The sequence below is a fragment of the Balaenoptera borealis genome (genome assembly GCF_965194805.1).
Source record: "Balaenoptera borealis genome assembly, chromosome: 19".
NCBI lineage: Eukaryota > Metazoa > Chordata > Mammalia > Artiodactyla > Balaenopteridae > Balaenoptera > Balaenoptera borealis.
In genome coordinates this window covers 69420249-69443087 of record NC_138878.1, presented here as the reverse complement: position 1 = coordinate 69443087, position 22839 = coordinate 69420249, and the positions used below count along the sequence as shown (strand labels likewise).

Genomic DNA, 22839 nt, shown 5'->3' with positions numbered 1-22839 from the left:
TGTGACTGGCTTTCTGGAATAATTCTGCAGGCTTGGCAGGATCAGCCATTTGATGAGGAGGGCTGTGTGACTTGGAGCTCTTACTGCGGGAGTAGCGGAGGGAGGGAGGGGGACTTGCTACCTGCCCTTGGAGTTCTCCTGGTTTCAGGTGTTAGGGAGGCACCTAGAATCGGGCTTTGCTTTTAGCCTTTCCCTACATTCACAGATGCTTCCACAGTCAGACGGACCCACGTCAGATTTTGGCTCTGCCAATCACTGGGTCACCTCAAGTAGGCTGACCTCAGGAGCAGCAGCCGAGGAAGGAGAAGAGGCTTGAGGGAGACCCAGGTGAGGAGGAGAGGTTCTTGGGGTGGTCGTGAGGATCAGAGGAGACTGGGGGCGGGGGGGCGAGCAGCTGGAATTGGGCAGGAAGACACCTCCTGCAGCGTCAGCCCAGAGGCAGCCCAGGGGATGGCAGGGGTGAGGAGGTGCCACGGGAGGGGTGGCCTGGCCCGGTTTCTAACCCGAAGAGGTAGATTCTGGAACCCGCCCTGCAGGTTGACCATGCTGCTGAGCTGGCTGGGGCAAGCCGTCTAAGAAAAGCGATGGAAGGGACTTCCCTGGTGGCACAGTGGTTAAGACTCTGCACTCCCAATGCAGGGGGCCCGGGTTCAATCCCTGGTCAGAGAACTAGATCCCACATGCATGCTGCAACTAAGAGTTCGCATGCCGCAACTAAGGAGCCCACCTGACGCAACTAAGACCTGGGGCAACCAAATAAATAAATAAATGAAAAAAAAAAAAAGACCCGGCACAGCCAAATAAAGAAATATTTAACAACAACAACAACAAAGAAAAGCGACGGAAGATGAGGACAGTGATGGATCTGACTACGTGAAAATTCAAAAGTCAAAATCTGACTACGTGAAAATTCAAAAGTCAGATGCATGAAGACGTGACCAACGGTGTGGTCACCGGGAGAGGAGACCCACGTGAGCGGCTGTGGGGAGGAGGCTGCAGCCTGCCTGGCATCCACGGAGACACAGTGCTCCTGGGTTCTGCCTGCAGGATGGAGAAGATGGTAGAGAACGGGAGTCCAGGGCATTCTAGCTGCCAGGGAGCCCTTCTGGAGGGAAGGCAGACAGGCGGGCCCCACGTTTCCAGAAGACACTGACGTATCCATGAGAATTTAAAACTCCCATGGTCCAGGGCTTCCCTGGTGGCGCAGTGGTTGAGAATCCGCCTGCCAATGCAGGGGACACGGGTTCGATCCCTGGTCCGGGAAGATCCCACATGCCGCGGAGCAACTAAGCCCGCGCACCACAACTACTGAGCCCGCGTGCCGCAACTACTGAAGCCCGTGCGCCTAGAGCCCGTGCACCGCAACGAGAGAAGCCACTGCAATGAGAAGCCCGCGCACCGCAACGAAGAGTAGCCCCCGCTCACCGCAACTAGAGAAAGCCCGCGCGCAGCAACGAAGACCCAACGCAGCCAAAAATAAATAAATAAATAAATAAAACCAAAAAAACCCTCCCATGGCCCATCAGCTGACCCTGAGGTGGGGAGATGGTTCTGGATGATCCTGGTGGGCCCAGCATCACCACGAGAACCCTCAGAGGTGGAAGGGGAGGCAGAGGACAGTAGCAGGGTGACGCCCTGTGGGAGAGAGCCGACTGGCCACCGCTGGCTCAGAAGGTGGGGAAGGGCCGTAAGCCGGCTCGCAGGCCATCTCTAGGGTGGAAAAGTCGAGCACACGGGATGGGTTCTCCCAGAGTTCACAGAAGGAACTCAACCCTGCCGCACCTGGAGCTTAGCTTAGTGAGGCTGTGCCTGACTCCTGACCTCCAGAACTATAAAATAATGTTTTGGGGGCTTCCCTGGTGGCGCAGTGGTTGAGAATCTGCCTGCCAATGCAGGGGACACGGGTTCGACCCCTGGTCTGGGAAGATCCCACATGCCGCAGAGCAGCTGGGCCCGTGAGCCACAACTACTGAGCCTGCGCATCTGGAGCCTGTGCTCCGCAACAAGAGAGGCCGCGACAGTGAGAGGCCCGCGCACCGTGATGAGGAGTGGCCCCCGCTCGCCACAACTAGAGAAAGCCCTCGCACAGAAACGAAGACCCAACACAGCCAAAAATAAATAAATTAATTAATTTAAAAAAATAATGTTTTGTTATAAGACAAAAACAAAAAGGAAAAAACAAGAACAGAAATCCCATGCTCCCGAAAACTCACCGCTTCCACTTTGGGGGGTGTCTGTATTGAGGAAACAGCTAGGTTGCATCTGGGGCGTCTGCTCAGGTGCGGCCACCACAGCACTGGGTGCTAAGGGGGGCGGGAAGCAAGGAACTATCTGGGCTTGGTGGGAACAACACTGCCGGCCAGAAAACGGGATTTCCACCCAGGCATTTTTAATAACACAGGGAGCTGCGTGGGAAGAGCACGATTCACAACGTACAGTAGCTTCACAAGCTGTGTGACCAAACCCCCGCGGGTGAACACTGAGAATAAGACAGCAGCATTAGGGGTCGTTTCTGCGATCTCCTTTGCCCTCTTGTATATTTCAGATTTCTCTAAGTGAACATAAACTACTTTTAAATATGGAAAATTGCATTAGAAGATTGCCCACCGCTCTCCCTCAGCACCTGGCGGTCCCGACGTTGGGCCCTCGGCCTGGCCTGAGCGCTCGGGCCCTGCTGTCCTCTTCCGCCGTGTCCCTGGCATGGTTGAAGCTTCCTGCTTGCCAACCAGATTGTAACAGGGAAGCACCTTTGTATTCTGTTACAAGTTAGTCACTGGAGGGATGTTGCCTTTAAGCTTCAATATACACAATGGCCCATTTCTGGGAGCCCTGCCTCCCAGGTATAATGGGCATTAAGCTAAAATACCTTTGTTCAGCTCCCAGGAAACCTCCTGACCAGGCCCCCCTGTGAATGACTGCAGGGAGAAGAAATGAACACATCCCCTCCCGGGGCTGACCTGAGCCAGGAAATGTTTGACTTTACTCCCTCCCCTTTCAGTATGAAAGAAACCTGAATTTTAACTCAGGCAAGATGGTTCTTTGGGGCACGAGTGCACCACCTTCTTGGTCTGCTGGCTTTCTATTTTTTTTAAAGCACTTTCTTTTTTAATTAATTAATTTTTGGCTGCGTTGGGTCTTCGTTGCTGCACACGGGCTTTCTCTCCAGTTGCGCCAGGCTTCTTACTGCGGTGGCTTCTCTTGTTGCGGAGCACGGGCTCTAGGCGCACGGGCTTCAGTAGTTGTGGCTCTCGGGCTCTAGAGCGCAGGCTCAGTAGTTGTGGCGCACGGGCTTAGTTGCTCCGAGGCATGTGGGATCTTCCCAGACCAGGGATCGAACCTGTGTCCCCTGCGTTGGCAGGCGGATTCTTACCACTGCGCCACCAGGGAAGTCCCGAGTCTGCTGGCTTTCTGAATGAAGTCATTATTCCTCGCCTCAACAACTCGGCTCTCAATTTATTGGCCTGTGGTGCGGCCAGCAGTACAAGCTTGGACTCGGTAACAAGATCACCAGTGCCCAGTTCCATCTCCAGCCTGGCTCTGCTTCCCCAGGCCTGAGTGTGGTCGACAGGTCAAAGGTCCTCAGAAGACTGGGGATGGAGGAGACGGGTCCTCCAGATGGAGGCCTCTCCCTCCCAGCTTCAGGCTGCAGCAAGGTCCCCCCCACGCAGCCCAGGTGTCCACCCCACCTCTGCTAGTAACCATGGTCACAGCCACGCTCAACACCCACCTGCCACCCCTGCATGAGCCTGAGGCTGCAGAGGGCTCCTTCTGTGGGTGCACCTGTTTCCCTGAAACCACCTCCCACGAAAATGTCCCTTGTTTTCAGAGCAGAAAGGTGACAGAGAAGGGTGCGGAATAACAGTCCCCAAAGACATCCATGTCCTAATCCCTGGAACCTGTGAATGTTGTCTCACATGCAGAAGGGATTTTGCAGATGAGATCAGGTGTGTAGGTGGGGCATGGATGAGATGTGACCCTGAGATGGGGAGATCATCACGGGTTACCAGGGGAGCCGTAGATGTAACCCTGAGGGTCCTTACAAGGGGGAGGCAGCATAAGACTTAACCATCCACTGCTGGCTTTGAAGATGGAGGAAGGGGCCACCACCGAGGAACGCGGCGGCCTCTACAAGCTAGAAAAAGCCTTAAAGTGGATTCCCCCCTTAGAGCCTTCAGGAGGAACCAGCCCTGCTGACACCTTGATTGGGCCCAGTGAGACCCAATTCAGAGTCCCAAGAGAGTACGTTTTGTGTTGTTTCAAGCCACCGAGTTCGTTAGAGCAACAGTAGGAAAGTACTACAGGACACCGGCCAAAGTCCTGAATGCCCACAGACGGACTGCCGTGGGCGGCAGGCAGCTGATCGTCCGCCCTCCTGCTGTGATTCACTGATCTGCCAGCATGCATGGCCTAAGTGACATCTGTTCTCAGACACCATGCTTGTCCATCCATACTTGGAAAGAAGTTCCCTTCACGTCCGTTCAGGCTGGGACTCGACAGCTGGAAGGACAAGGCCAGGGAGTGATGTGTGTGGCCGAGGAACAGGTAAGCCGGACACCGACCCTGCTCGTGGGCAGGCAGCTCTGAAGCTCCAGCTGCCGGCAGGAAGGGCAGGGGCTGCTGATCTGACCACCAGAGACCAGAGCTCAGGATTCTTACGCAGAAGCTCCTCCGGGATAAAACTGGAATTTGTTAAAAATCTGAAATGCACAGTGGACAGACTTTAGCCTTCCACCTGCCTGCAAACAGAAGCAGGCTGTGCTCTCCTGGGCTTTCTGCACCGGCCGGCACCATGTCACAGGAGGCGTTTGGAAGTCACCCGGCCGCCGCTGGTCCCGTGCGGCGGTGCACTGGAGCCCAGGCCTCTCTCTGAATGGTGGGGTGGGCGAGACAGGAGAGGAGGGAGCCGCGGCTTTGGGGGGAGACTGAGCAGGGACGGGGCACCCTCCTGGGACTCTGACTTCTGCCCTGGGCGGCCTCCAGCTCTCCAGGCTGCGGCGGAGTGGAGTAGCAGGGGCGGGCTGGGCCCGGGGCCCCGGCGAGGCTGCCCCTCCAGCGCTCACGGGGCCTCGGGCCGGTGGCTCTTGCGGTGGATGACCAGCTGGGACTTCCAGTCGAAGCTGTGGCCGCAGTCGCCGCAGAAGTGGCGCCGCTGGCCGGCGTGGCCCTTGCGGTGGATGACCAGCTGCGACTTCCAGCTGAAGCTGCGGCCGCACTCCTCGCAGGCGTAGCTGCGCGGGCCCGGGAGCGCGCGCCGGGGCGGCCCCACCGGCTGCTTCTCGGCGCCTGGGCCGCCCGCGTGCGCGCGGCGGTGGATGACGAACACCGACTTCCAGTCGAAGGTGCGGCCGCACTGCGCGCACGTGTAGGGCTTGCCCCGCGCGGGCGGCGGGGCCTCCGGGCAGCCGGGCCTGCCCTCTCGGGAGCTCTCGCTCTCACCTCCTGGGGGCGGGGGGGGGGGGCAGAGCCTGGTCGCCTGGTGACTCCGCCCGCAGCCCCCCAGGCGCGGGGCGGCCTGGGCTCCCCGCTCCCCGCCCCCGTCGCCACCGGAGAGCGGGAGGCCACTCACCTGGGCGGAGGCTTCTCGCTCCCTCGGATCCGGTGCTCAGCGCCTCCGGCTCCGGTTCAGTGCGCGCCTCCGGCAGGGGGCACGGCAACCCTGCTGGGGTCGGGGGCCCATCAGGCGCGAGCCCTGGCACGGGGGCGTGAGGGATTCGCACAGATGAGGGACAGGGGTGGGGGCCCCGGCGGGTGGCCAGGGTGCGGCTTGGGAAGCGCCGGGAGGCAAGGTGCGCGCAAGGACCCGGAGGAGAGGGGTCCTCACCCAGGGAGACCACCGTGCCATACTTCTGCAGCATCGCGTCCCAGTACACCTCCTTCTGTGACGGGTCCAGGAGCCCCCACTCCTCCTGCAGGGACGCGGCCCATCACCCACAGAAGGCCCGTCTACCCCGCACCCCACCCGGCCCATCCCATGGGCACAGCCTTGTTAATCACCCGGGGGGGGGGAGCGGCAGGTAAACCGCCCTCACCTGCCCGGGGGTGGGGCTAAAGGGGAAGCTGAGATGGGAACCTGTGAGTGCGGGGATGCAGGGCCGGGAAGGGAGCTGCCTTCTGGCTCACCTGGGGGATGCATCAGGCCCCCTCAGCTGCCCCACCCCATGTTCTGGCCGCACAGATGGAAGCTGAGGACCCATCAGGGATGGGCCTTGAACAGTGTGTGCTGCACCGAGAGCAAAAAGCCAGGGGAACGCAGGGACCCCAAGCACCTCTCCCAGGCCTCTGGTTTCAAGAGTAATGGAGATCCTCCTTGGGGAAGTGCCACGGGCCTCAGCATCCCTGGCTGTGGGGACCGGGCTGCAGGGGGCCAGGCACAGCCTCCCACTCAGGACATGGCTGGGCCGGCCCCTGGGTGCCGGAGGTTGAAGCAACCATGCCTTCAGGCTGCGGCTGGGTCCTGGGCGACTTCTCAGTGTGGAGTGGATTAGGAAGTGTCGCTGGGAGAGGACAAGACCCCTGCTGCCCACACGCAGGAACCAAGCCCTCTGGGTGGCAGGGGCTTCCATGCCCAGCTGGTCGCAGCTGAGGGCTGGTTGGCCTTGGAGAAAAGCCCGGGCAGAGGGGGAGCTGCGGGCATTTCCTGGGAAGAGTGTCTCCACTCTGATCTCAGGTGTGCAGGGGAGGCCAGACTGCTGGGTGGCACTCAGGCTTTCCTGGTCATCCTGTCCCCTCCCCAGGTGCCAGCTCAGGACAGCTGGGCGCTGTCAAGCCCCTGACTGGCTTCTCTGTGAGTGGGAAGCCAACCCCTGCCGTTTCCAGTCACTCTAAACCAGAATCCCAGTTACCTGAGGCCAAAATCCTTTCCAAGCACTGGTCTGTCCCCCTGCCCCCCCGGACCTGCAGGGGGTGCCGTGATACCAACTCCACTTTGAGGGAGCAGAGAGCACAGGAGGTGCTGGCCAAGGAGCCTGGACAACTGGCAGGGCTCTCCTCCCACTGTGGGCCTGCACCTGCCACCAGGGGCTGCTCACCTGAATCCCGGGTGGCTGGAAGGGCACGGAGGTCGGTTCCTGTTGTTCAGCGGGCCCCTCATGGGACCGGCCTGGATGTGGGGGGCTGGACGGTGCTAGGAAGCAAGGCAGACAGGGTTCAGGGGCTCCCACCTGAGCCAGAGCAGGCGAGGAGCTGGCGTTGGTGTCGCAGCCTGGGCCCTCCTCGGCAGCAGGGAGGAGTCCTCTGCGTGTGCCAGGCACACAGCAAGCAGGCAGGCAGCCAGCCCTTCCCTCCGGCCTCCCGGGGACCCCGCTCTGCAGTCTGCAGTCCCCGGGGGTCCCGCTCCCAGGTGGGGACACCCGCACTCCCTCCAGGAGCCCCCAGCTCCAGCACAACCGCACCTGGGTTCCCCGCACTAGCTGGGGATGTTCGCACTCTCTCAAGGAGGCCCCAGCCCTCACGCACCCCCGCTCTCACCCGTCTCCTGCCCGTAGCCATCAGGCTCCTCCTTCACGCTGCAGCTGAGCTGGGCGTTCCCCTCCATCTGGGCATCCTTGGACCCCTCCCCAGAGGCTGCCCTTAGGGGCTCCACTGTCCCTGAAGGGTGGGAGCTCCCCACAGACTCCTCTGCCTTCTGTGTGGCCGGGAGCACCGCTTGCTTCAGGACATGTGCTGTAATCTGAAGGGGAGAGGCAAGTCATCGGGGCTCTAGTCTCACTCTGTCCCTCCAAGAAGCCAACACCACCACACTCACCCAGCCCAGCAGCTGCCCAGGGTCATGCTGCAGGCCCTCGACCAGGACAGCGGCCTCCTCAGGGCTGCCTGGCTGCTGGCCCCGCACCCAGGCCTGGATCTCGGGGGGCAGCGCGCCCAGGAACTGCTCCAGCACCAGCAGCTCCAGCATTTGCTCCTTGGAGTGCACCTCGGGCCGCAGCCACTGGCGGCAGAGCTCCCGGAGCCGGGCCAGCGCCTCGCGGGGACCGGCCACCTCCTGGTAGCAGAAGCCCCGGAAGCGCTGGCGTGCTGCCTCAGGATCCTCCAGGGTGGCCTCGGGGTCCACAGAGGGCAGACTCGGGGGGCCCAGTGGGGATGGCATTGTTGTGCCGGGAGTCTTCTTGGAGCCACCACGGGGGACCTGCAGGAAAGGAGGGGTCAGGGTGCCAGCCACAAGGCCACAGGCAGGGTAAGGCACTGTGCAGAGAGGCCCAGCCCAGGGGGCTGAGGCTGTGACAGAGAGGACCCTGGTGTGGGGATGCCTGAGGCTGAATTGGGGAAAGTTTCATGGAGGGAGGGGTCACAGGAGCTGGAACTGAGGTTAGAAGGAACCAACACTTGGAGGCAAGTTGCCGGTGGAGCTTCCAGGAAACTGCAGGGAACTGTCGGGAAATAATGCTGCAGTGCAGGCAAGAGGAGTTAGCACAGGCTTCCAGGCTCAGGCTGAGCCCCGGCAGGTGCCCCCGCGGCGGAGAGAGGGGGTAGCCAGGGAGGCGGTGGGGCCGTGATCCAGGGTGAGAACTGGGGCCAGGCTGTCTGTCCCCACCATCTCCGGGACACGCTGACCCAAGTGGGGCACCCCGAGGGGCTGGCCTGCGCCATGGCTCGAGGCAGCGGCTGATGTGGACCCCGAGACACCGTGCTCGCTGACCGCGGAGAGCTGTGCATGACTCACACGGTATGGACCGTGCGTGTGAAATGCAGAAGCAAAGCAAAACGGAATCACGAGTTGTGTGGAGCGGTGGACCGGCAACTGTGTCCCGGCCCTGCAGAGGGTCTGGAGTGAAACACGCCCACTTGGGGGGGGTGGGCCTGTCCGACAGGCTGGACTAGGCCTGACTCCTGGAGTCCGCCTTCCACAGAGGAAAGGGGGGCAGGTCTTCCCGAAGGAGGGGAACGTGGCTCCGGAATGGAGGAGGGGCCCGGGAGAAGGCTCGGAGGTGGGGCACGTCGGGAGGTAGTGGAAAGGCCACGCCCACCCAGCCGGCCGGAGCTCACCTCGGCCACCCGAGGCCACTTCGGGTAAGTGGTCCCACGCGGTCCCGCCCGCCTCTCCCCGGACCCAGCGGTCAGCCCCTCGCGCGTTGCCCTGGCGACGCCGCCCTGGCCAATCACACGTCTGCTCCGAAGGCAGCGCCCCCTCCCTTCGGACTACATTTCCCATGAGCCTCAGCAAACAGGGACAGGCGCGGCCTCCGCCAGTAGATGATCATTTTCAGAGGCCTCTCACGACTAAGAGGCGCCCCATCCCTCCGAGAGGAATCTGCAGAGTCGCAGGGTTTGGGGGGCTCCCTCCCCTCCCCGGCAGCTGCTCTTCCTTTGTATCCGCACCCTAGGACTCACCAACGGCGGAGACGGACGGTACCTTCGAATCCTGCGCATGTGCACAACAGGCCCGGCGCCTATTGGCAGGAGGTGACGGATGGGGAGGAGCGTGACCTTTTGGCCAATCAGAGTTCGCGCTCCGCCTAGGCTCCTCCCCCAGCGCCCTACCTGAGGCTTCTTTCTGGTCGCCCGGGGGACGCCTTGGTAACTCCTGGAGCACAACCAACCTGCTCCAGCTGTTTCCAAGACAACGGCCCGAGAGTTGCCCTGCCCTCCCCGGAGGCCGGAAGTCGCGGTCTGGGGGAGTGTTGTTTCGCCGAGACTCGCCTCCCGATGGTCCTAGGAGGAAGCAGGGACCTACCGGGAAGGCTGACCTAACCCATGGGCTTTCTCCGCCATCCCCGGGAATTTCTCCAGCGAGGATGGTGCTGGGGTCCTTCATTCGACCACTGCTGAGCGCCCTGCAGATATGCGGGGACAGCAGGCACCCATCTCCTGATGAAACTGTTCCATGATTTATACCTTCAGAGTCTCAGACATACCTTCAACTAGATCAGTACTGCAAAGTGAGGGCTGGAGGTTTTTGTCCAGAATTATGGGACGTGTTCAGCCTTTTATTTACTTTGGGGACCAGAACTAGTAAGGGTGACCTTTATTTTTATTTTAAATCAGTAGACGATGTTATTGTTTTTAAAATCTGACTGTGGGTCAGGGTGTTTTGCTTCCACACATCAAATGGCAGAACCATGACTTATTTATTCGACCCTAAGGTGCATCTGCCTGCCTGTTTTGGTTTCTTCTAATACCTAGGAATCCCTGGCTACCAGGGATTTGATTTTTTCTCTGGGACTGTTCGGATTCCCCAGAAAGGACTCTTCCACCATCTACCCTGTGGGGAGAGCTGGAGCTCTGACAGCTTCTCCAGGAGCTCCCACTCAGTCATCTTTGTTTTGGGTCTCCCTTTCCAGGGGTCTGCTGGTTTTCAAGCCTTCTGGAATTCTGCAGCGTAAGCCTGATGGGATCTCCTTCCACTTCCGCCAGCGCCAACTCAGTATTTGGCTTTCCCCAAATCAGTGACAGCTCTCCCACCCCCAACAACTTCTAGCTTCAGAATGCCTTTGCCTCCTCTTTTACCACCCTCATATTTGTAGGTTTGTGTTATAGTTAATTTAATTTATTTATTTATTGGCCGTGCCGCTTGTGGAATCCTAGCTCCCCAACCAGGGATCGAACCCGAGCCCCCGGCAGTGGAAGCACAGAGTCCTAACCACTGGACCGCCAGTGAATTCTCAAGGGTTTGCTTTAAATGCTCTCTGTGGTTTCAGTGGGCTTCTGGACCAAGTGAGATGCATGTGTTCAGTCCATCATCTTGACCCAGAAAGCCCACGGATACTTTTTATAGTCATGACCCGTTCACGGTTGAGTGGAAGGGTCAGCCTGGCAGGACGTGGCCCAACATGACCAAAAAGGTTTGGGGGAGGACAACTTAGGGGCCAAGACATGGGGGAAGGCGGGTGCTCATGCTTGCTGTTCCCACAGGAACAGGGCTGGAGCCTCTGACCACCGCTGGTGCTGGGAGGGTGGGCTCGAGAGGGTGGAGGAAAGGAGGGATAGGAAGGGCCAAGCACACAGGCAGGAAAGGCTCAGTGAAGCAGGGAGGAGGCTGGTGGGGAGACAGGATAGAGCACCAGGCCCAGCTTCTGTCCAAGATGCAAAAAAGGTTGCAAGTGACTCTCTGGGCATCCACTTGATGTTCAACATTCCTTTGCTCCTGAATCCCATGGGCTCCCTACAATAGCCTTCTGTAAGCTCTGTGGGGTTTGTCTGCATCTCATAGCCATCCACACTGACCCTGAAGTGAGCTGCTCAAGAATCCCTCACGGGGGCCAGCCTGGGGGAAGATGAAATAGGGCAAGGCCAGGGCATGGACCAGGTCAGAGAGAGGATGGGCCCCCAGAGGGGCGGACAATGGCTCGGGGGACCTGCCCTTGAGGAGGCTTGGGGAGCCTGGCCCTGTGTGACTATTCTCCCCACCCCCATGTCTCCTTTCCTTGCAGGAACTTGTGAGGTTTCAGGGGTGGAACCCTGCTGGCAGGTGGAGAGTTCGGGGTGTCATGTCTCTGCTCTTTGGTAATGGCAGATACCTGCGAGGTCTTTGAGGTGATTGAACTGGAGCACCCACTGGGTTGGGGTCGACCTTTCGGGTCTCCACATGTGCCCCGTGCCTCAGACTCCAGGGCCTGGATCCACAAAGGCTCATGTCCCAGCAGAGCTGCTGCTTGGGGCAGCCCCGCCCTGCCCAGGTCTCCTGGCTGCCAAGGGGACACAGACCTCCGGTGGGCCACAGACAGGCTGCACCTCTACCCTGAGGCCTCTCAAAGGGACCAGGGTTGAAGTCAAGTCCCTGCAGCTGTGTGATGACACGTTTGCATCGTGCTGGGATGACACCAGTTTCAGGCTGCTACCACTCACATGTTTTTAAAAAGAAACCTTTATTAGAGAGCCTCTCTGGACTCTGTCTTGTTAAAACCTTCTGAACCGTGACCTGGAGGCTGAGGCTGTGGACCTACACAGTGCCGTGCGAGAATTTACAATGTACATCCATTCCAAGCCGTAAGTTCTAGTCTTTTTTTACCCCCAGTGAAAACACCATTAACTTCCCTGCGGGTGAGGCCCAAGGTGGAGATGGGGCTGGTCTGTTGAAGGCCACAAGAAGCCAACCAGGCCCCCACCAAACTTGTCTGCCTCAGTGTCCCCACCCTGTGGGTTATGTCACACTGGGGAGGGGATCTTGGGAGGGCGCCACACACAGCCTTAGGTAATGGCAGGCACGTGGCCACTGGACCCCAGAGAACCAAGCAGCCCCATCTTGTCTCCTCTGCACCTGTTGTTATGGTCACCTCCAGTCAAGGCAGTGGGGATGGAAAGGCTCCTGTATCGCTGACTTTGGTAACGACAGGACACGGCCGAAGCTGAGGCTTGGACCACACTCTGAATGCACCAGCACAGCTGGGGAAGCATCACTCTCAATCTCCGTCCTTCACCCGGGGTCTTCCCGCCTCCACCCTCCTCCACCTCCTGAGGGTCTGCCATGAGCAGGGAGCCAGGCAGGCTTCACCCGACCCTCAGAGCTGGCAGGCTAAGTGTGGGCGTAAAGTGGTGAGCTCTCTGGATGCTGGGCCAGTGGCCCTGCTGTTGTGCAACTCACATCCCCTCTCTGTGCCTCAGTCTCCTCATCTGAGAAGTGGGGATACCAGCCACAGCAGCCACCTCACAGAGCTGTCAGGAGAAGCTGTGCAGGGCTCCGAACGGGCGCTGGCGGTTGGCACGTATTGGGCCTTATCAAGATGCTGCCTGTCAGGGTGCTGCAAATGCCCTCTGCAGGGCTGAATCTTTTCTCTCTCCTAGAGGAGGGAGCTGAGGCTCAGAGCCCAACCACTTGTCCGAAGCCAGTACCTGCCTCCCCCATGACGTCCTGTCTTCTGGGCCTGTTCCCAGGAAGCCCTGGATGAACCGAGGGCTGGGGGAATACGCTGGGGGTGGGGGTGGAGAGGTTCCACACAGACCCTGCAGGCTGGGCGTAAACCTCAGAAAGTTCTCAGGACCACCTCCGCCCCACCGCAGCACTTCCCGTTCGCGCGCACATTCAAAATATGGGCGAGCTGGCAGCACCGTGCCGGCCTCCCCCTGACCTTTGTGCAGCGCGACCGCCTGGGGCTGGAGGAGTGAGCTGGGGCTGACAAGAGGCAGATCTTGTCACCACGTGCAGGGGGAACGGCAGCGCACGCGCAGAGCTGCTCCACAGCCTGGCTCTGCAGAGGGCGGGGCCCCGTGCCCATGGAAGGGACTCGCAACAGGCGGGGGAAGGTCGGGGCTGCGACCTCACGGCTCAGCCGTCTTCGGAACCGTGGCTGGGCCCGAGGCGGCAGTGGGCCCGGCTTCCCTCCCCAGTGTGCCTTCGGACGATGCCCCCGAAGGAGGCCTGGCCTGGGGGAGCGGGCCGGCCCGGGGCCGCCGCGCTGGCTTCTCACCGGTGTGGAGCCTCTGGTGGTGGAAGAGGGCCGGGCGCTCGCGGAAGGCGCGGCCGCACTGCGCGCACACGAAGGGCTTCTCGCCCGTGTGGATGCGTCGGTGGCTGAGCAGCACGGCGCCCTTGGCGAAGGCCTTGCCGCAGTCTGAGCAACGGAAAGGCCGCTCTCCCGTGTGCAGCAGCCGGTGCTGCCTGAGGTTGGAGCTGTGGCTGAAGGCGCGGCCGCACTGCGCGCAGGCGAAGGGCTTCTCGCCGGTGTGCACGCGCCGGTGCTTGAAGAGCGACGAGCCCTGGCTGAAGGCGGCCCCGCAGAGCGCGCAGGCGAAGGGCTTCTCGCCCGTGTGCGTGCGCTCGTGCTGGATCAGGTGCGAGTTGCGGCAGAAGCTGCGGCCGCAGCGCGTGCACGCGTAGGGCCGGCCGCCGGCGTGGATCTTGCGGTGCTGGCTGAGGTTGGAGCGGTGGCTGAAGGCCTTGCCGCACTCGGCACAGCGGAAGGCCTTCTCGGCCGTGTGGATGCGCTGGTGCCGCACCAGCGAGGAGCTGTGCCGGAAGGCCTGGCCGCAGGCCGGGCAGGTGTAGGGCGTCTCTCCGCTGTGGATGCGCTGGTGCTGCGTCAGGTGCGACGTCTGGCTGAAGGCCTTGCCGCACTGCGCGCACTCGTACGGCCGCTCCCCGGTGTGGGTGCGCAGGTGCTTCAGCAGGTCCGAGCTCTTGACGAACACTTTGCTGCACGCCCTGCACTCGAAGGGCTTCTCCCCAGAGAGGAGGCCGGGGCCAGCGTGCAGGGCCTCGCCCAGTTCGGCCCAGGTCGGGGGCTCTGGGACAGCGAGCAGCCTCTGAGGCTCGCGCCAAGCCTCGCCCATGCCTCGGGCCCCCTGAGCCTCTGGGGCGCCCGGGAACGCTCTCCCCGGGGCCTCGCGTGCGTACAGCTTCTGCCGCTCCGACGTCCTCGGCTGCTTGCCTGGCGCAGGGTGGTCCGCGAGGGCCTTCCCCCCGGGTGGGGCCCGCAGAGAAGAGGTCAGCCGCAGGCTGACGCTGGCCTCGCCACTTTCCCAGTAGATCACAGACACCCCTGTGGGTTTCCTCTCCCGAGAGGGGGACACGCCGCGCCGACCCTCCAGGCTCTTCCCACGCTCAGAGGCACCAGCGCTGGGGAGAACCCTAGTCGTTGCCAGAGGGGGGCCGTCCTGGAAGGCCCCTGGCAATGCTGCTTCTCCAGAAACATCTCTGTCCTCTGCCAGATGAGGGGAACCTGAAGGAGGAGAAACGGTGGACGCCTGGGTCCTCCCAGACAGGCCACGTGGGTAGGCAAGGGGGCCCACAGGACCGGGCGTGGAAGCTGGGGAGAGGAGCAGGGGCCGGACTCCCTTCCTGCACGGAGCCCGTCCCAGGGCACCCCCCAGGCAGCTTTGCCCCTTACACTGATGGCTACCTGATGTAACAGATTTTACTCACCAACTCTGCTTACTGACTGCCTCTGCCCTAGCAGGGTCAACCCCACAAAGGCAGGACCAGGAGCGATCTGGTCAAGGCTGTGTCCCCAGTGCCGGGAACGGGACTGGCCACTGCAAGTGCTCAACGATGAACACGTGAACAAATGGCCCCACAGATGAGGTGGTGAGGGAAGACGGGCAGGGTCTGAGGCCACACAGACTGCCTGAGGGTGGGACTCTGAGCAGGTCTCACCATGGCCTGGAGGTGGCCCTTGGAGCTCCCCTTCAAGGGCAGCCAAAGCCGGAGCCTCCAGAAGAGGCTGATGGTGAAAGGAATCGGTCAGGTGGGAAGCTGGAGAGGAGAGCATCCAGGAGGGAAGGTGGACAGAAGCTTGGCCATAGGTTGGCCCCAAGCTCACACCCCTGAGCCCCCACTCACCAGGGCTCGGCCTCCTCTGGGCATTCCTGGCCAGGGTCACATCTGTCCCATTGAGAACCCAGGGCTCCTCGCCACACTCAAGCTGGATGACCACGCGGGGTCGGGAGACAGAGAGTCCTGTGAGAGAAGACAAGCAAGTGAGGAGTCAACCCTGGCAGATGGCAGGAGTCAGGGCTTCGTGGGCCACGGACGGCATCATCTGTGCAACCAAGGATACCCGAGGTCGCATCACAGGGCAGGGCTCTCGGAGCAGCTCGATGGTTCCTGTGAGGAGAACCGTGTTGGCAGCACCAGAAGGGGACTGAGCACAGAGGCACCACAGCTAACAGGGACACTCAGCCAGAGGACATGTGGCTGCCCACAGGCCGCCGGGTGGTAAGAGGTTAGTGCTGGCAGCCTAGCCTGGCAACAGATGAGCTCCCCATGGAGGACCCAGGGCTTACCCAGCGAGGCCAGGAGGGTGAAGTTCTCCAGCATCACACAGCGGTACAGAGCCCTCTGGGCTGCATCCAGGAGCCCCCACTCCTCCCGGGAGAAGTACACAGCCACGTCTTCAAAGGCCATCAGGCCCTACAAGAGTTGGAAGATGGACATGATCTAAGCTATAGCTGTGTGAACCGAGACCCAGCTCCCTGCCCCAAAGACCACCTCCGCTCACGTCCCTCAGGTGCTAGCCTCCTCCCCCAAGGCTCTGCAGACGGGACTTCCCTCACCTGTCTGAACCCTCCCCTCCACCTTCCCCATCTAGGCCATAGATGCCTCTTTAATGCCACCTGGCCACTCTACACAGGGCAGCCAGGGGAAGCCCCTGGCCTTCTGCTGGCTGCCACACCAAGGTCAGCCCCTGGCGTCCACTCATTCTCCAGCCTTTGCACAAGCTGAGCCTCCCCAAAGGTGCCCTCATTGCTCTTGCATATGTAACTGTACAAGTTCCAGCTGCAGAGCCCCCAGGACATGCCCGTCCCTGTAGGGATGCCCTCTCCTGCTGAACTTGCCTGACATTTCAAGGCTGCTCTTTGAACTTGAAGGACTGGCTGATCCCCTCCAGTTGCCACAGGGGTGGCCCCAAGGATCTGGTGGGCACACAAGAAGCCATTTCCCTCCTCCCTCCATAGCTAGGCCCCCTCTATTTCCTCCTCACTTGGCTGCCACCTTCCCTTCCCTCAGCCACCTGCCAGACTTCCCCTGAGAGCCCCAGGGACTGCCAGCCATTCCTCATCTCCCTAGAGCCCTAACTGCCCATGCCTACCCCTGGCTGAGTCTGTGAGATGCCCTCTTCCTAAGTTTGATTCCCAGGCTCTACCTCACTCAGAACATCAGGACTCTGTCCTTGGACATCTACAATTCCAGGTCCATGTGACACCTCCACTCTGAGACAGCACAGACTCTTCCCAATTTCCCCCTGAAACCTACTTTCCCTTCAAATTCCTAATTTTGTCTACAGCAGCTCCGTTCTTTTTTTCTCTGTCCCATTGAGTGACAGTTGCCACTGGCACAGTCCCAGGGCAAGGATACAATCAAGGGTTTTCAATTTCAGCACCAGCTACCAAATCCTGGCCCCACTGCCTGGGGGAGGACCTGTGAAAGTGCTAGGCAGCTCCATTCTTTTGGGTGCTCCGGCGGAAAACCTTAGAATGGCCCTTCACGCAGGACACTCCCGCACACCCCGCACTTGATGCATCAGCAGATCTATCCAGAATCCAACGGCTTTTCGCACCTGCACTGCCCGGACTGTGGCAGCAGCCTCCTCCCTGCATACCGCCACGCCCCTCTGCTTCTGTTCTCCGCTCAACAATAGGTGGAATACCCTAAAAAATCGTAACTTAAAGCATGTCCAGTCTCCCGGTGCCCTCGGGATAGTCTTAACTCCTCGGCCTGCCCTTTCAGACATACATATATTCTCCCCGCCGAGCAGCTCAGTTCCGGAAGCGCCTACACTCAGGCTTCCCTCCCAGCTTTTGCAGACGGGGGACCCTCCCCTTGGAACTTCCTTCCACACCTCACCCCCTTAGCTGCCAGAAGTGGGGATCCCACGCGTGCACTCCCAACCGACCGGACAGCAGGGCCTAGGACGAAGCGCGAGGGGAAGACAAGACGTCCAGGTAAAGTGCCTCCCTCGATCGGGGCTCGGGGCCATGGAGGAGGCATCCGGGTGGGTGGGGGCCTGGGGTTCCCGCTACTCACCTGCGCCGGGTCTGTCTGCGCCGCCGCCATCGGAACCTACAGAAAGGTGCGGGCGCTCAGGCTCCGGGCCTCTCTCCCAGTCCGTCAAGGGCGCCGCGTCGGGACGGCGTGGAGGCCGGAGAGCACGTGGCTCGGGGGGCGCCCACACCGCACCCCGGGAAACTGAGGCCGGGGACTGGCCGTGGGCCCCCGGGCTCGGCTGCCCGTGCCTCGGATCTCGGCCCGCACGTCCTCGCTGCCCGCACCTCGGGTCTCCAGACCCTTCCGCAAAACCTGCCCCGACCCAGCGCTCTCCGGCCGTCACCGGCGTGGCCCGACGCCGGCAGCCAAGTGACAGTCCCGGACGCCGGAGGTCCAATCTCGCGAGCCCTCATTGGCCAGTGGCGCGCTGCGGACGCACGCGCAGAGCCTTCTGGCTGCCGGCGCGGTAGGCGGAGCGCGCCTGGTCTCCACGGCAACGGCCAAGCGCCGCCGCCGGGGCCGCTGGGAAGTGGAGTCTGCAGCAGCGCCAGGCTTCCGGGCTGCGCGTGGGGTGGGGTCCTGGCGGGGCCGTCAGCGCTGCGGGTGAACGATGAATTGCTGAGGCCCCGGGAGGGAGGGGGCCCCCCCCGGAGGGCCCCCCCCCCACCTCCCACCCCCGCCCAGCGCAGCACCAGGGACGGAGCACGACGGGGGTCCCATCCCATCTCTGCCTCCTGGGGCCTTGCACCAGGGCTGTGTGTGACCCCCGCGGGTCAGCGTCCCGTTATGGTTGGGAACAGCCCCCACGTCGAGTCGCAAGGCCCTAGCCTAACTTTTTCTAGTGTCTGAAATCATTCTGAGACTTCCTCCACCATCTGTTTCTTGGCTCAACTGGGCCGCGCACAAAGTACTTTCCCAGACGCACTTGTCCCTAGGTCGTCTACGTCTTGCCTTGCCCTGCACGTCATGGTGTTGATTCCCTGTTCCTTTATTTTGGGGGGAGGGGGCAACCTACATGGGTACGACACATAAAGTCAAACGGAAGGGTAGTCTCAATGCAGACTGACTACTGCTGACAGAGAGGAAAAGGTTTTCTCTTTGTTGTTTCACTCTGAGAGTCTTTTTTTCAGGGTTCTTAGTCCTCATACACAAAATGGGACAGTAGTGGTACCCACCGCATAGGGCTATTGTAAGTTAATATGGAACCAATCTGTGTCGATTTCATTCACTCTGTCTCCCTCCCTGCTTACCTCCCTAGGTAAGTTATAAGTGATTGTTATAACATCTATATCAGCTCTGTCTGCAGTATCATTACTCTTTGTAAATACTTGTAATGCAAGAGATAACATCAATTTTGGAGTATTTGTGTGTAAATTTTGCTCACTTTGAAATAAATGAAGAAAATCTAATGTATTTGTGGGTAGGGAATGTTTCTTGCCATTCCAGTAAACAAAGAATGTTTGAGTCCCTCCCTGGCGGTCCAGTGGTTAAGACTCCGCCCTCCCGATTCAGGGGGCCTGGGTTCATCCCTGGTCAGGGAACTAGGTCCCACATGCTGCAGCTAAGAGTCCACATGCCGCAACTAAAGATCCCGCATGCCGCAACGGAGATCCTGTATGCAGCAATGACTAAGGGCCGGCGCAGACAAATAAATAAATAATTAAAAAAAAAAAAAAAAAGAATGTTCAAGTCCCACGTGAGGTGCACCTTGAACCCACGTGCCGAGACTAGAACCCAGCCTAAACCCAGATTGGGACTTGAACCCACGGTCTCTTTTTTCGTCCGTGCCGCCCGGCATGGGGATCCTAGTTCCCCAACCTGGGATCAAAGCCACACCCCCTGTAGTGAAAGCGTGGAATCTTAACCACTGGACCGCCAGGGAAGTCCCAACCCCCAGTATTTTTTTTTAAATTTATTTCTTGTATTTATTTTTGGCTGTGTTGGGTCTTCGTTGCTGCGCGCGGGCTTTCTCTAGTTGCGGTGAGTGGGGCTACTCTTCGTTGTGGTGCGAGGGCTTCTCATTGCGGTGGCTTCTCTTGTTGGGGAGCACGGGCTCTAGGCGCGTGAGCTTCAGTAATTGTGGCTTGCGGGCTCTAGAGCGGAGGCTCAGTAGTTGTGGTGCATGGGCTTAGTTGCTCTGTGGCATGTGGGATCTTCCTGGACCAGGGCTCGAACTCGTGTTCCCTGCACTGGCAGGCGGATTCTTAACCACTGCACCACCAAGGAAGCCCTAACCCCCCATATTTTAACACACTTGGTCTCAGGACTTAATGAAGCTCAGGTTCTTTATGTCTCATCGCAGAAAGAATTCAGTGAGATACAAAGTGATAGGTAAGAAATGGATTTATTTAGACACATACATATTCCATAGGTAGAATGCGGTCTGTCTCAAAAGGCAAGAACTGCCTTGGGAGAAACACACTCCACAGAGTGTGGGCCATCTCAGAAGCCGAGAGGCCCCGAAATATGGGGTGGTTAGTTTTTATGGTCTGGGTAATTTCATAGACTAATGAGTGGGAGGATTATTCCAAGTATTTTGGGGGAAGGGGTGGAGATTTCCAGGAATTGGGCCGCCACCCACTTTTTGGCCTTTTATGGTTGACCTCAGAACTGTCATGGCGCCTGTGGGTGTGTCATTTACCTAATGTATTACAGCGAGCATAAAATGAGTCTCAAGGTCCACTGGAAGTTGAATCTTCTGCCATCTTGGACCTAGTTGGTTCTAAGCAGTTTTTGTCATGTCCTATGTGTGTCATTCTTTTAAAGGTTGTGCCCTGCCCCCTTCCCTCCTGTTTCAGAGGGACCAGCATGTGCAAAGGCTTGGAGGCAAGCCTGCAGGCGGGCATTCAGGAAACCTGAAGTTCTTTACTTCTGGTGGAACCAGAAAGCCTTAGGGGAGAAGGATTCATGCTAGGCCTTTATCCTGGGGGGGTGAGGGGTGGGATCTGGGGAGATGTGTGACTAGAGAAGTGACCTGATCTGATTTGACAAGAATCCCTTTGGCTTCCATGTGGAGAAGGGATGGGGGGCTGGGTGAAGGTGGAGGTGGGTGGGCCCATCTTGGGCCTCCACATCTGACACATTCCCTTTTCCCACTCTTCCGGTCAGGCCCTTTAATTCAGCCTCCCCTTCCTGGTCAGCAGAATAATGCCCCCCAGCAAAGATGTCCATGGAATTATTCCTGGGTGTATCACAAGACACACACTTGTGAAGAAGTCCCAACCCCCCAGGGCCACCATGAGGCCCGGAGAGGAGGAGGGGTGCCATCTGGGCAGAGTGTATCCGTACCAGTGCGGTCAGTATCACAGGCCAGGACCACCAGGCAGCCCCTGAAAGCCAGAAAGCCCACCCCAGTGACACCTGTGCACCCATCTTCAAAGACACCTGGCTGCAGTACCTGAGGAAGCTGTGTACCTAGGGACACGGGGGAGAGGCTCCTGGTTCAGCCCAAGCCTCCACTAACACCAGAAGCAGCTGAAGGTGGGGCTCCATGCAGAGCCCCTCCCCAGTGGGGAGAAGCCCCAGGGGCTCTAATTGTGTGGTAGCCAGGAACTGACCTGCTCTGATCAAGGGCCCCACAAAGTGTCTGCTGGCAGCTCAGGGGAAGCTGCTCTGCTTCATGGACAAGTTAGGTCTGCCCTGGGCACCTGTGATGTCCTGGGGGCAACTCCTCCCTTTACCTCCGACTGCTCCGGACTGTGTGACAATAAAGCCAGGTTGGTTACATCAACTCTGAGCTAGGGCTATGGCCCTGGAGGCAGAGAACAGACATGGGTCACTGCCAGCCTGCACAGGGGTCAGATTCTCAGAGGCGACAGCAATGTCCACCTGCCTCTGAGGATGGGCTGGGAGGGCAGCGGGTGGCACTCTGTCCTCTTGTGGTACAAGGGGTCTTGCTGCTTCAAGTCCTCCAGGGAAAGAACTGTGGCCAGGAGTTCAGAGTTACCTGTGCACGCAGAGCTTACCTGAGGCGGAAGTAGATGATCTCAGGGGTACAGTGGTCTGAGAGAATAAGGAAGCAGGTCCCTCATCCCAGGCACGTCTCAGGGTGGCCACCAGCTGAAGATGAAGCCGTCTTTCTGTGCCTGGCCAGAAAAACCAGACCCCTGGAGTCAGGCTCACCACTACAGACCGACAGGGGCAGGTCAGAACTCTATGTAGATGGGGAATGATGGGGCATAGGTAACGGGGAATGGGGGAGGCCAGAGCCCAGTAGGCAAGGGCACCATCTGTGAGACCTGCAGGGGCCAAACTCGTATCTACAATGGCCGAGGTCACTTTCTGAGCAGATAAAGTTATCCTGTATTCTGCAGTCTTCTGAGCCATGTTCTTGAGAGCTGTCACCCCTCCAGCCAAAACCCAGGGAGGCTTCTGTTGCCCAGGCTGGGTTCCCAGTGACTTTAGCAAACGTGACCTTCATGGCTGTCCAGTCTCAGGCCAGAGGCATGGCTGGCCCAACCTAGGGCAGAGAAGGGAAGCAGGAAATTTAAACACGGTGTTGGGATCTTCTGTTGTGTGTGTTTCCTGGAGGAGCTAGAGCTTCAGATTTCTTTGTGGAAACTTCTGCTTTTATAAGTTGGCACCTGTTTTATTGTTTTGGCCGCGCTGTACGGCATGCAGGATCTTACTTCCCTGACCAGGGATCAAAGCCGTGTGCCCTGCAGTGGAAGCGCAAAGTCTTAACCACTGGACTGCCAGGCAAGTCCCAACACCTGTTTTAAAATATCTAATAGCCATGTGAGTTCAATGTGGTAGGCAGAATCATGGTCTTCCAAAGATGTCCACATCCTAATCCTCAGAACCTGTTAATATGTTACCTGACATGGCCCACTTTATGGATTAAGTTAAGGATCTTGAGATGGGAAGAATATCCAGGATTGTCTGGGTGAGTCCAGTATAATCACATGAGCCCTTGAAAGCAGAGAAACATAACACAAATTATTAAAAATTTCTGGATGTCATAAGTCTGACACTTGTGTCAGCTACTCTAAAATCAAGGAATCGGGACTTCCCTGGTGGTCCAGTGGCTAAGACCCTGCACTCCCAATGCAGGGGGCCCGGGTTCAACCCCTGGTCAGGGAACTAAATCCCACATGCCACAACTAAGAGTTCGCATGCCACAACTAAAGATCCCGCATGCGGCAACGAAAATACTGTGTGCCGCGACTAAGACCCGGTGCAGCCAAATAAATAAATATTTAAATATAAAAAAAAAATCAAGGCATCAGCAGGACTGTGTTGCTTCTGGGGACTCTGGGGAAGAATGGGTTCCCTTGCCTGTTCCAGACTCCACAGTCTGCCAGCATTCCTTGGTTTGTGGGTCTTTCCGTCTTCAAAGCCAGCAACGGCAACTTCTTTCTCACATTGCATCACCCTGACTCAATCTCTCTCCATCTCTACTGCCTCCCTCTTCCACTTTTAAGGACGCTTGTGATTACATTGTTTCATCTCACCTTCCCAACCTCAGATAATCCAGAATGATC

At 59.1% G+C, this 22839-nt stretch overlaps 2 protein-coding genes across 5 annotated transcripts; both read right to left on the bottom strand.

The window, feature by feature from the left end:
* Nucleotides 1–2372: 2372 nt before the first annotated feature.
* Nucleotides 2373–10712, bottom strand: ZNF446 (zinc finger protein 446). Of its 4 annotated transcripts, none has more exons than XM_082369380.1 (7): nucleotides 9328–10712; nucleotides 7745–8125; nucleotides 7468–7669; nucleotides 7029–7123; nucleotides 5822–5906; nucleotides 5567–5659; nucleotides 2373–5439 (listed from the first exon to the last, which is right to left on the bottom strand). In XM_082369380.1, exons 1-7 carry the CDS (start codon nucleotides 9364–9366, stop codon nucleotides 5057–5059), a joined length of 1278 nt encoding a protein of 425 aa, XP_082225506.1. In that variant the 5' UTR covers nucleotides 9367–10712; the 3' UTR covers nucleotides 2373–5056. The 4 variants fall into 4 exon arrangements, with proteins under 4 accessions (XP_082225506.1, XP_082225507.1, XP_082225504.1 ...); XM_082369381.1 differs by having other exon boundaries at nucleotides 5567–5656; XM_082369378.1 differs by having other exon boundaries at nucleotides 5567–5906.
* Nucleotides 10713–11782: 1070 nt separating this feature from the next.
* Nucleotides 11783–17447, bottom strand: LOC309617290 (uncharacterized protein). Its single transcript, XM_082369391.1, has 6 exons — nucleotides 17396–17447; nucleotides 16929–17019; nucleotides 16207–16284; nucleotides 15655–15781; nucleotides 15212–15328; nucleotides 11783–14591 (listed from the first exon to the last, which is right to left on the bottom strand). The coding sequence occupies exons 4-6, from the start codon at nucleotides 15773–15775 to the stop codon at nucleotides 13192–13194; spliced, it is 1638 nt and encodes a 545-aa protein (XP_082225517.1). The 5' UTR covers nucleotides 15776–15781; nucleotides 16207–16284; nucleotides 16929–17019; nucleotides 17396–17447; the 3' UTR covers nucleotides 11783–13191.
* Nucleotides 17448–22839: the final 5392 nt, after the last annotated feature.

Coding starts and splice junctions, on each gene's coding strand:
- LOC309617290 (XM_082369391.1), bottom strand. CDS start 15,775: ATGGCCTTTGAAGACGTGGCTGTGTACTTCTCCCGGGAGGAGTGGGGG. Junction 15,329..15,654: donor CACCCTCCTGGCCTCGCTGG/GTAAGCCCTGGG, acceptor CTTCTCTCACAG/GACTCTCTGTCTCCCGACCC. Junction 14,592..15,211: donor CCAGAGGAGGCCGAGCCCTG/GTGAGTGGGGGC, acceptor CTCCTCCTTCAG/GTTCCCCTCATCTGGCAGAG.
- ZNF446 (XM_082369378.1), bottom strand. CDS start 9,366: ATGCGCAGGATTCGAAGGTACCGTCCGTCTCCGCCGTTG. Junction 8,126..9,327: donor ACCGTCCGTCTCCGCCGTTG/GTGAGTCCTAGG, acceptor CCTTTCCTGCAG/GTCCCCCGTGGTGGCTCCAA. Junction 5,907..7,028: donor TCCAGCCACCCGGGATTCAG/GTGAGCAGCCCC, acceptor GCGTCCCTGCAG/GAGGAGTGGGGGCTCCTGGA.